The sequence below is a fragment of the Anoplopoma fimbria genome, chromosome 3, assembly GCF_027596085.1.
Source record: "Anoplopoma fimbria isolate UVic2021 breed Golden Eagle Sablefish chromosome 3, Afim_UVic_2022, whole genome shotgun sequence".
Taxonomy (NCBI): Eukaryota; Metazoa; Chordata; class Actinopteri; order Perciformes; family Anoplopomatidae; genus Anoplopoma; species Anoplopoma fimbria.
In genome coordinates, this window is record NC_072451.1 from 1,439,957 (window position 1) to 1,452,019 (window position 12,063).

At 42.7% G+C, this 12,063-nt stretch overlaps 1 protein-coding gene across 2 annotated transcripts in view; it reads right to left on the reverse strand.

The window, feature by feature from the left end:
- Positions 1-986: 986 nt before the first annotated feature.
- Positions 987-12,063, reverse strand: part of LOC129088942 (partitioning defective 3 homolog) — a 237,234-nt gene continuing 226,157 nt past the window's right edge. Inside the window, exons 25-26 of one of the 2 annotated variants that reach the window (XM_054596221.1) lie at positions 8,813-8,955; positions 987-4,738 (exon numbers count right to left, since the gene is read on the reverse strand). In XM_054596221.1, the coding sequence (XP_054452196.1) occupies positions 4,342-4,738; positions 8,813-8,955 (540 nt within the window). In that variant the 3' untranslated portion in view covers positions 987-4,341. The remainder of the gene's footprint in view (positions 4,739-8,812; positions 8,956-12,063) is intronic. The other variant, XM_054596222.1, reaches the window with a different exon arrangement.

The following is a 12,063-nucleotide window of genomic DNA, read 5'->3' on the forward strand; positions in this document are numbered from 1 at the left end:
TATCTGTCTGTTTGTTGGTTTATTGAAGACTAGCATATATGCTAATACAAAGAGGCCCTCGTTGAACTACATATACCCTAACATGTAACGTAATGTCCTTTGGGCAAAAACGACATGTCACGTGACAGATAGATACATGGTAAGAGACCTAAGAGAGGAAGTCAACTTGCACCTGATATTTTGCACACATTCACATAAATTGAGTGTCTCACGTGGTTTGCATCAAACCAGGGAGAAACTGTTCCATGTTTCAGCAGTATTTCAATACTAATGTAGAGGATGAGACGGACGAAATGACATCCTGTATTCTTGTAAATCCACGTCCTGGAGAGCCACACGTCCTCGCTAACGTAAACCTGGGTGCGTGTGTTTCCTCCGTGCGCCTTAAAGGAAATGTTCTGAAGGTTGAAATCTGACCACAGCGTGACGACACAATTCTCTGCATGTAGACCTCCCCCTGGATCTCTCTCTAGTCAATAAAGAGAACAGACTGCCATGCAGGATAAAAGCACAGGATGAGGCAAAGGGATTTCTCTGTTCTCATATCTCAGTTTCTTCCAACACATACAGCCAGCTGGCTTAAGTGGCATTAATGGTGTTTGGTTTGGAGGTCACCTTTGACCTTTTTAGAACAAAAACAGTAGCAGGGAGCTGCTCAACAGATCCCCTGTGAGGGACAATGGGAATGTGGTTTGGACTTAATAACAGGAAACACAATGGCGTTTAGGGAGATTACCTCAGTGTGTTCAACAGATCGGTCACACACAGACACACAGTTGTTGCAGAGAAGCTAAATGTCGGTTTTTAGACACATTTGAACATCAGCTGCTACGCGATTCTCCCACAGGAACAAATTATGTTTCACATAGTATATTATCTCTTTTGTAGCCGTCGACTTCCCTATCGGTCTCAGAAGAAGACATCAGCATCCGGACCCGACAGATTTGACATTTGACAGCAGAACGAGTCCCTCCTGCCTAATTAGAGACTCATCCGATCCCCGGTTCAAAGCCGGGGCCGAGGAAAGCAAAAGGTAGAAACAGTCAGAGGTTGTAAACAGGATGCGGAACAGCCTTTCCGTTTTATTCTAAATTTGATATGTACAGGAAAAGTGGCTGTATACATTTCTTAATATATCATGTAAAAGTTTTCTGGAAAAACAAACAAAAACAATTGCACATCAGCTTCCATTTCTTATTATACTTTAAAACACATCATGGTACAGCATGGTTGAAGGCAATGTCAAACGGGATACAAATACACTGATAACCGCTTGTAAAGTGTTGGCTCTTGTAAATAAAAAAAAAAAAAAAAGGTTCAGGAAGGAGTACCCCAAAAAATGACACATTTTAATATGATATCAAAAATGTCTTAAAACACACTGTAGTTTGTGTGCTGTCGTGCCCCTCTTTGTGTAAAATATTATGATAAAATATCAGGCACTTATTCATTTTCAGACCATGTTACCCAACAGCTGACCAGCAAAGCCCATAACGTTTAGAGCAAAGGTCAGATACATCCTTCAGAATGTGCTACTCTGCATTTGGAGACGCACTAGTGTTCACAGCAGGAAGTGCTGGCCACTACAACCAAACACTTTTGATAAAAGTCATTCAGAGAACAGATTCTTATTTGGTAACAGTTTTCATCAGCCACATTGTAGCATTGGATTAAAAAAAACAAACACATTGACATAGTGGCCATAGTGCGTTAGTGTCATTACACCCAAGTACATGCACAATGCAGAAGGGACATTTTAGTTAGCTTACATCGGAGTCTTCCTCATGTTTAAATACAGGTTTATACACTGGAATAATGCCATTACTTCTTCATCTTCTTACTTCCATCATCATTTATTACCTCCACTCAGCCTGCTTCTTTCCCAGCAAGGGTCTTCATTAACTAACAGGAGATAATGTATGTCATGTAGCTTCACTCTGCATACGGGGTTTGTAGGAGTGAGGGCCAATTACGCACCGCCTGTTTGTTTTCCACAGCTCAGTGATGGACATATCATTTTTTATTTGTGTGTATTTCTCTTTCGTTTTAAGTTTGACCCTCAGCTCGATCTCGTTTGTTTCGCTTGCAGGCAGAGACAATCATGTCACACACATTAGTGATGTCAAACGGGGGTAGTTGCAGACCAAGAGAATCGGTTGCCACCTACTGCAACAATTATAGTTGTGGGCTGTCGGGCTGTGGCATGGATTATAAAAGGTGCTCAACACGAAATTCAGAGCACATCTATTGCACCCATACGGCTCTCAACATGGCGACGGCTGAGCAAAGGCTCACATCTAATGGTGCCAACAGTGCAAACAAAGGGAGCATTGCTAACAGAGCTAACAGGCTAACCTGAGGGGGGGACAGGAGGATGGACGCTATACTTCTTTTCATAGAAAATATATGTTTGCTGTTTTATTAATGCTCTGAATTTCGAATTTAGCACTTTAAAGCACGTGTCGTCGATGGCCAAGGTCTTCTTTGGGACCTATAATTACAAAACGTCACTGGGCTAGCACAACTCATAGTTAATGTCCCTGCATTAAATGGTCGCTTCATTTGAATTACAAAAACACAGATAGATTTGGTTTGATTTGTCAAGGTTTTGAGATATCTGTGCTTTCAGTGGTCTTCATAGCATTTCATTTGCAAGGGAAATTATATCTATGGGAGTTTATGTTCCAAATACATCTTTTGACTAAACTGTGTGAATGTATTGAGCAATTAGCGACTGAGCTAACGAGTCTGCTAACTGTCATTTAGCTAGCTCCGAGAGCTGTTGTGACCATAATGTGACTGAATACCTTGAGCATTGTTCTGCCTGGCTAACTAGCCCTGCGGGTATGTGACCAATGTTCTTGCACTGCCTGTTTTATAGTGACACCAGGCCTCTGCTCTGGATAATTTACAGCCCACACTGAGAAACATTTTAGATTTGGGGAAGAAAGCAGTTCTCTAAGAGTGTCAGCTAAATGCTTAAAAAGGTACGAATACAGAAAGCAAAATTACAGCAATTGAAAGCAATTAACTCCTGAGGACAATTTTGCCTTTTGTTAAAAAAACAGGAGAAAAGCTCCAGCTAATCTCCCACTGGCAGGTTTATTGTCTCTCTCCCCATCTTTATTCTGGCTCTTTTTGTGCTTTTATTCCTCTCTTTATGTCAGAAGCTGGGTCCTCTGTCGGTTCCCCTGGTGGCAGCGTTCTTTGGCTCTGGCAGGCAGCAGGTGGCTTGTGATGAAAAATTCAGAGCAGCGTCTGACTCGGGAGACGAGGAGGAGGAGGGTGGTGGTGAGCAGGAGGAAGAGCGAGGGGAATGAGCGGGGGGTGAGATGAGAGGGAAGGTGGGAGATGGGCGAGGAGAGGAGAAGGGAGGAGGATGAAGGTGGGGGTGTTGAGGTAGAAGAAAGAAAGGTAATGAACAGAGAGGCGATGAGAACGAGAGGAGGATGGGAGCCAGAGCTCCAGACAGACAGGCAGGCGGGCCAGCAAGTCAAGCCCAGAGCGGTGCAGGGGGGCCAGGCAGAGGATCAGAGCTGTCTACCCTCTCTGCCTGGGTCTCCTCCACGGAGATAACACACAATATGAATCATTTATGAGGGGGGGGGGCTCTTCTTTATTAATAACACGAACACTGTGCCCTGCTTCTTTCATACATTTTGCCGTGTTTTTCTCTTCTCCCCGGGGAGTGCTCAAGTGAGAGAGCTCCGGGAGAAAACACTGGAAAGTAGAGAATAGAGAATGCAGAGAATAGAGAATGCAGAGAAACGCCAGCATCGTCAGCAAGGGGTCGAATGTTAAGTTTAGCGGAGTGAAGAAAGGGTAATCTGTGACCGATGGGACGACACTTCTTTAAAGCCATGACACGAATGCCTTGATTGTGAAAAATGTACCTTGTCACCTGCCCACACAAGAACCCACACAGAAAGTAACGCCTCCCCATGGGCTCAGAAGAACGCCTACTCACTCGCCATGTCTGCACATTTGATTGTCGGTACGTGACGGCACCAGATCTGGATGAATCAGAGTCCTGGACGACTGTGAACGAGCGTCGTGTTCGTTAAACGCAGAGAAGGCACTGAGCGTCTCGTGTCTGTAGGAGGGTGAGCGACTGACTGACTGACTATAGGTCATCGGCACAGCGAGGGATTGAACACAAACACCCACATACTGAGCACACTTCACATCTGTTTACCTCTAAGCTCATCGCTAAGCTATAAGACCTCTAGGTTGTCCCTTTGACAAGAATTGTAGCGTCCACTTTTGCTCTTCTGTTTCTTCAAGGTAATCCCCTTAGCTCGTTAAGTTCTCTGTCCAGTTCTTCATCCATCAGTCTACTCCTCAAGAATAAAAAAGTCTTCCTTTCTCCGACCCGATTCTATTAAGCCTCGCTAACTGCGAAGGCGACGGCGGCACATCATGGCGGTACGGACCCTTGGGGGAGGCCGGGTCCTTCAGGCGCGCCGTAGGGTATCCCTCGTAGCTGTTGTTACCGATGCTCTCCTGCATCAGCTTCCCTTTGGCTTCCTGCTCTCGCCGCCTCTGCTCCTGCCTCAGCAGCTCCTGGGCCTCCAGAAGGACCCTGGCGTTGACCCCGCCGCCGCCCGGGTAGCCGTTCCTGGAGCCCTGGTAGCTGGAGTACCTGGGGTTGTCCTTTGCCGTCTGGAAGACCTCGCCAGGTGGGTACGCCTTGTCCCACGAGTCCTGGGAGATGGAGCTGGGGTTCTTTCTCGGTTGCCTGGGGTGGAGATAGAAAATAGGAGATGAAAAGGTGAGATGGGCTTTGATTTTTGGTTACAAAAAATGTGTCTTGGACATGACATATCTATGATTTGGTTAAGAAAAAAAACAAATTTGAGATGTGCAATCCAACAATTATTCTATCTGTATATATAATATTTTAGTTATTGTGGATTTTTAACTTTTTACTTATTAAATATTCTTTACTGTGTTATTACTTATTTACAATATTTTTTTTAATCTTGTTTTTTACCATGCCTCTTGTTTGCACTATCCTCTCTGCTGCTGTAATCCTGCAAATTTCCCCGCTGCAGGACTTATCTTAAATTTATTTTTATTTTTATGTGACCAATTTTTTTTCCCTCCATGACACACAACTTGAACTCTCTAAGTCGCATATTGTGATCAGGTTTGGTGGGAAAAAATAACGCCGGCAACGATAATGTTTGTTCAAAACCCATTACCTCTTGGGAGAGGGACAATAGCGTTTGTGCTTTTTGCTGAAACATGATTACACTGTCAGTTGCATGGTAGCCAAGACATCACATTCAATGAAAGTGAGGAACCATTACAGCCTCACAAAATGCCTCTGGGCGGGTACCAGCCCACAGTAAAAACATACCTAACCATGTCAAAGTCCCCTTCCAGCCCATTAGGCCCATTTGGAGACAGACAGAAACAACCATTGGACCTGACAGACAGTAGCAGCAGACCTTCCGCAGGTTGTAAAAAAAAATGAGGCGACCATCTTGTCTGCAATGGATTTAATATTGGATTGGGTTTTTGACGCCTGACACTTGTCTCCAAAGGCACGGCTAGTTGTCATGCTTCGGAGGGGATGCCCTGCCCTTTACCGAAAAAAAATAAAAAAAATCCAGATGTGAGACATCGCCTCTCATTTCTGCTTGGCTGGCCTCTTTGTGGCAGCCCTGTCTTTGTATGTGTGTGTGTGAGTCCATATGATATGCATGAGTGTCCCAAGCCACTACAGCTCCACCCATTCATCTCAGGGACATGGCAAAAAATGAGAGCAAAGAGAGAGAGAGAGAGAGAGAGAGAGAGAGAGAGAGAGAGAGAGAGAGAGAGAGAGAGAGAGAGAAGAAGACACACAGAAACATCAATGGGCTTTTGACTCGGAGCCATGCATAATTAGCAGGTTTATCAGCCAGCTGTGAAGAAATCGTATTATTTCTGTGTTTGGATTTGAGTAGGAAGGGGAGAAAAAAAACCAAGAAAAAAAGAAAACCTTAATGAGAATAGAAAAGACCCTTTGTTTTTATTCAACAGAAATTGTACGCAATTGGGAATGGATACGCTTCTCGATCGGTGAGATAGGAGAATATAGCCCAGGTTTATTCTTCCTCACGGTTGAGCGATTCCAATTTTCAGAGGCAGGCATCCCCGACATCTGATTTCATTTCATATGTCGAAAAAGAGGGCCGAAGCCGAAGCCTGGTCCTGCCCCCCCGGTGAGAAATGCAAACCAGATCAATTCTTCTGTCTGATGCCATACCATGTACATGTGCGTTAAATACAGAGTGATGTATTCAGCTCTGAATTCCATGCCTTCACAATGTGAAGCATGACAGGTGATGAGGCAGAAAGGTTGAGAGGTGACAGAGTGAGATTGAGAGAAAAATAAAATAAAAATGGAGGCTTTGTCGAGAGGTTGTAGTTCGGGGCAAAAAGACATGTGGTTGTTGGACCAAATGCCAGAGCAGCTGTTGCAGGCGACCTTCGGTTCGCCCGTTCACATCAGTGGTGCTTGTTGGTGATGAATATGAGGGGCCCTTCATCGGCCGCCATCCTTTTCAAACGGCAGCATTTTATTTTCACTTACAGTTCCTTGTTTAGGAAGGGTCTCGCCCCCAAAGGGGTCTGACCTTTATTAAAAATGAAAGCTGCGGCCATTAATAACGTCTCCATTAACAATCCAGTCATGCTACGATAAAGAATTCCATCCTCCATGAACAAAAAAAACACCATATGAATCCCATCAAGGCTGTGATCGGCTAGACGCCATATTTACTCCGTCTCGGCCTCTGATTTCACACGGTGGTATGCTCTAAGTCAAACAATAGCTGGTGTTCTCAAGATACTACAGCAGGGTTTTATCCAAACAGAGCAGTTTCTTAATGGAATTAGTGGGAAAAAAGTGAAGGGGCCACAGGATGTTGCCTCTGACCGCCGGAGCGAGACGGTAGTTCATTAATCTTTCAGCAAAGCTGCCTGCAATATTTATCAAGGAAGGGATTTCTGTCGATAACAGTGGATTAGGGCACGTTGGTGAAGTAAGAGAAGATAATGTGTTTAATGTTGTATATGTATGGTAAGTGCAAGTTGATGATGTGCACCTGGAAGGGTCTGCTTGGTTTGACCTCGCAGGGCTGTTTGATAGCTGGAGAGAGTAATTACAAATAGTTTCAGGGAAACTTAATAACTTTGAATAACATTCATTTCCTGCCTGAACTGATTCAAGAATAAAACCCCTGAGGAAGACCATCGTGCTTTTATTCTGTATTTTTTAGGGGAATCTGACACCCTTCTTACGGAAAGTACTCTACCTACCTGTACATCAGTATCCTGCTTTGTGTGGTTTACTGTTTAAATCAGCTTTCACCTAAGAGATCCTGAACCTCATATGACTTTCTATGTAGCATCGAGAAGCTAACGATACTGGGCGTAGTCTGGTTTAAATACACTTGACCTGACGTTACTCATACTCCATCATTCCACACAAATGATCTTAAATATCTTCACAAATGGCAGCCATGTTTGATGAAACCCAGTGACACAAGAGCAAACCGTCACAGATCTAATCACAATGTTCCCTCTGAGGCCTTAAGCCACGAACCCTCAGGGATTAAACTGACGTCACCTGGATAAGTGCCCGAGAGCGAGAAGCCGCAAAGGGCTTGAATAGTATAAATAGGAGTTGAACAGCACTTTGCGGTGATGTATCACGTTACCTTGACGACATAAAGTGATGTAATGTTTGGCGACTTTTTAAATGTATTTTACTTTCTTGATGAAAATGAAGAGACTGCCTGACTTTAATGCCTGATTTGATTTGCTTTTGCATTACAGAGTGGACGAGCGGTAATTTACACTTTTTCGGTTGTATTTTTCGTTAATGATGATGATACATTGATGATAAATTATATTTTACACAATAAATGGCTTTCCATGATAATTACTTTTTTTTTCAGCCCTTGTAAACATTTCTTCCAACTCATTTGATACCAACAATAAGTTTTGTCTGTATTTTGACTTTTAAAGTATTTATAAAATGTTCCCTCTGAGGATAAAAAGTAAACTTCTAAATATAAACTAACACAAAAACCATTAAGTCTAAGCAATACAATAAAATGTCAACAAAAATGTCCCCATATTTCCAATAAGTCCCTCCTGTACTCCTCACACACAACCACACACACACCGACACTCACACAAAAACACACACCGAGCACTTCCTGGAACAACAGGCAGTCATATCATGCTGATCAAAGGGAATTACATTAAGGGAGAGGAAAGCAATCATGTCAGATCTGTGTGAGAGGGTAACATGATCCGTCCATTGTGAGGCTCAGTGTGTGTGTGTGTGTGTGTGTGTGTGTGTGTGTAGGTTTGTGGTCTGATACTGACCAGCTGTGACCCTTTTTCTTACTTAGATGTTATATATAAAATATTCTATCATTACTGTAATATGGCTTTTACAATGAATCAGACATGATCAAACAGGCGTGCACAAGCGTGATGGTACGCACACACACACACACACACACACACACACACACACACACACACACACACACACACACACACACACACACACACACACACACACACACACACACACACACACACACACACACACACACACACACACACACACACATCACTTCTTGAGAGCCATTAAGGCACATTACATTAAATTACAGGATGTAAAATAGATACAAACACAGTCACAACCTCCTGCACACATCTCATATTGGACAGACCTGTCACACACACACACACACACACACACACACACACACACACACACACACACACACACACACACTCTTACCGTGGCAGGGAGCTGTACTGCCGCTGTGCCTGGGCGAACGAGTCTCTCTCCTCCTGTCTCTGCCGTTGCATCTGGACCTCCACCGACACCGAGTGGCGACCCGGCTGGCTGTAGCCGCTCTGACCGTTGCTGCTGGTGTTTGACTGAAAACAGCGAGATGGAAGCCCGGTTAAAACCTGATGTCCCCGTCGTGATCGTCATCACTCCATCCATCTGTTCTTAATTTACACACTTTACTGAAATGCTGCATTGTGCACTGTGTGGACAGATATGATGCTTAGTGTTTCAGTAAGGGGTAGAATACACATCACATTTCATTTGTTGATAGTTATATTTATTATACTTTCCCACTGATTTTGCCCTTAACAATACTGATATCTTTACATTGTCTATATGTAAAAAAAAAAAAACAGCCAACCACTGAGTTGCACTTTACATCCATGTTTGTTCAAAATGTCATCACTTTGTCATTTTATCCAATTAGATATTTGTGTGAAATTGTCATAATTAGCTCCTGAATTCTTGAGTTATGGTCAAACTTGTGTTTTGTGAGGTCAAAAGGATCTCTGGCTACCAAATTATAATCATTTTGGGCGGACATTTCTGCCAAATATATAGAGATTCCCTCAAGGTGTTACTGAAATATTGAGTTTTATATAATAACATGATGTTTCATGCCACAGGCGTTGCCAGGGCAGAGGCATATAAAGCCATTTAATTCCATTTTTAAAAGGTTGGGAGGATAATAAAAAAAAAAACTAGTTTTCACTGGTAGTCCCTATTGAAACTGTTTACAGTGAGCTCTATCCAGAGTAATGTGAATGATGATTATGGAAAGACATTTTGCTCTTAGATATATTAGACGTAAGTGGGAAAGAAATGTGTTTTCTTATTGTAATTTTGGTTTAAACTGCCTTTTTGTGGCTTTGCAAAAACAGTCCGAGGCTACAGAACAAGCTGCTTGATTCCCTGCAGAGCGGATTGGCCCCGGTGACATCTGGAAGTTTTACACTCTCAGAGTTAAAGAAATAGTGAAGACTTTTCTGTGTTCAGTTAAACATTCATGATGTTGAACTGCCTGCAGAGCTAATGCAAGATGGATGTATGAATGGGAGATGTTGGAGGAGCTGACACTCCAACTTCAACTGAAATCAGTGGTTTTTATGTGAAGCAGATCATTCTCTCATGTAATTGGTCCTCCACTCTTCAAACACTTACTATACTATATGCTGCACTTTATAATAACAGTCATAATCTCTAATTAAGATCAAGCATTAAAATATTACATTCATAGAAACATGTCATGAGCCAAGTTCCATCAAACAAACCAGTAACATCAATAAGTGCTAAATCAAAAACATATAATGATAAAACTGTAAATATATTTTTCTTTATCCACATCAGTCACGGTGATTTTCATCCTGCATTTAAGCTTGAATTGAGGATCTTAACGTTTGAAATATCTGCAATATTTTTCCTAAAAGATAAGTAAGTTTAATCAAGCTCAAATATCAGAATTAGGAGGAATTCATGTATTCAGCCAAACCAACGAAATGACTAATGCATGAATAAAATGTTTAATAAAAAGCTTAATTCTGCTTTAACGAATGGACATTTTATTTTAACCGTACTGCTAAGTTAAGACCTCTTTTTCTGATTAGGAAGTTCTTACAATTTTGGCATTTTGAGTATGTATGAAAATCCAACACAACCCAAAAAATTTGACAAAGACGAAACATATGAAACACGATCTCTCGTTTTAAATTCCAAGCATGAAAATCACCACAACTGGACTCACAGTTTCCACACAGTAGCCCAATAAAAGTAGCAGCAGTCCCTGACACAGGATACCCCACAAAATCTCCCACTGCCCCTTCTTCCTCCCTCCCTCCCTCCCTCCCTAGCCCAAACCACAGACACTTACCAGCAGTGAGTTCGGGCAGACACACCCTGAGCTCGTCTCCTCTCGGGGTCATAATGAAGGTGAGACACAGACAGACAGAGGGAGGGGCCATGCTGGAGACTCATATCAGGGGTAGTGATGAGACGAGGTGGATGTTAGTGGATGTTAATGACGGAGACAACACTTGGCCTGTTGACATTGTGACAGTCCTCCCAACCTCCCCCCTCACACACAGTCATAGACAAACACCTCCTGTACAGGTTATATACGCTCATAGTAGGAATGTGCACATGTGTCATGATGATGGATATGTATATTTGTAAATATTTGCAAGTCTGTAAAGATTTAATGTCATTTTATATGAATGAATATTGTTTTATTTGCATATTAAACTCCCAGCAAGTCATTAATATATACATCCAGCAATACTAATTCACACACATATATTCATATTTCTATACTATGAGCCCCAAAGGGTTTCGTTTCTTGTTTGCACAACAAGGTCTGAAGGCCAACATATTTATACCCGTTCCCACACCCGTTACACTTTGAGGCGGGGGTGAAAATCCATGGTCTCCTATTGGCTGCATCCCATTTCCTCCCCCATCTTTTATCCAAGAGCCCTGTATCCTTGGTCATTGTCATCTCAAAAAAATCATAGTTCAAACGGGGGTATTGGCAGAAATGGTCATGCACTCTCTCCTTTATGGCACTCATGGCCTTTGACACATGGAAAGAGACGGAAAGTAGGTGAAAACTCTGGAGAGAAGTTTAAATCCTGCCTACTTTTACACCTCCTGTACATGTGGCCAACTGTTGGGTAAAGAAGCCTTATTTCAGGGATTGTCAGATACAGAAAATGTATTCTACCTCTCAAATTCAGAAGTCAGAAAGGTTTTCACGCTGTTACATATTTGATATGAACTTTGTTTGAGGTATATTCACCCCTCAACTCCGATGTCATCCATCAGAACTAGGTGCCAAACCCAAACCATTTATCCCCAAAAACCAAAAACCCCAACCTAAAGCTAACCTTAACCAAAACAGCCCTTTAAAATGGTGAAGACTTCCACTAAAACTGACCTCTCTCTCAGCAGCAGAGCACCACCTCAAGGTCCAGCCCACATTTGTACCACAACTCCTGCCGCTCCTCCGATCTTCATTAGGTGTGTGGGTGCAATAACTGTGCGCTTAGCTCAAAGCCAGTCTAATTACTTTTATGGCCGTAGAATGCATTAAGATCTCGGCGGGAGCACTGTGGACATCAGTGTGTGGGAAGGTCGTAAAACGATTAATAGCGCTAAAGAGACACTCCCCTTTAAACAAATTGAAGCCGGGGCAATCATCT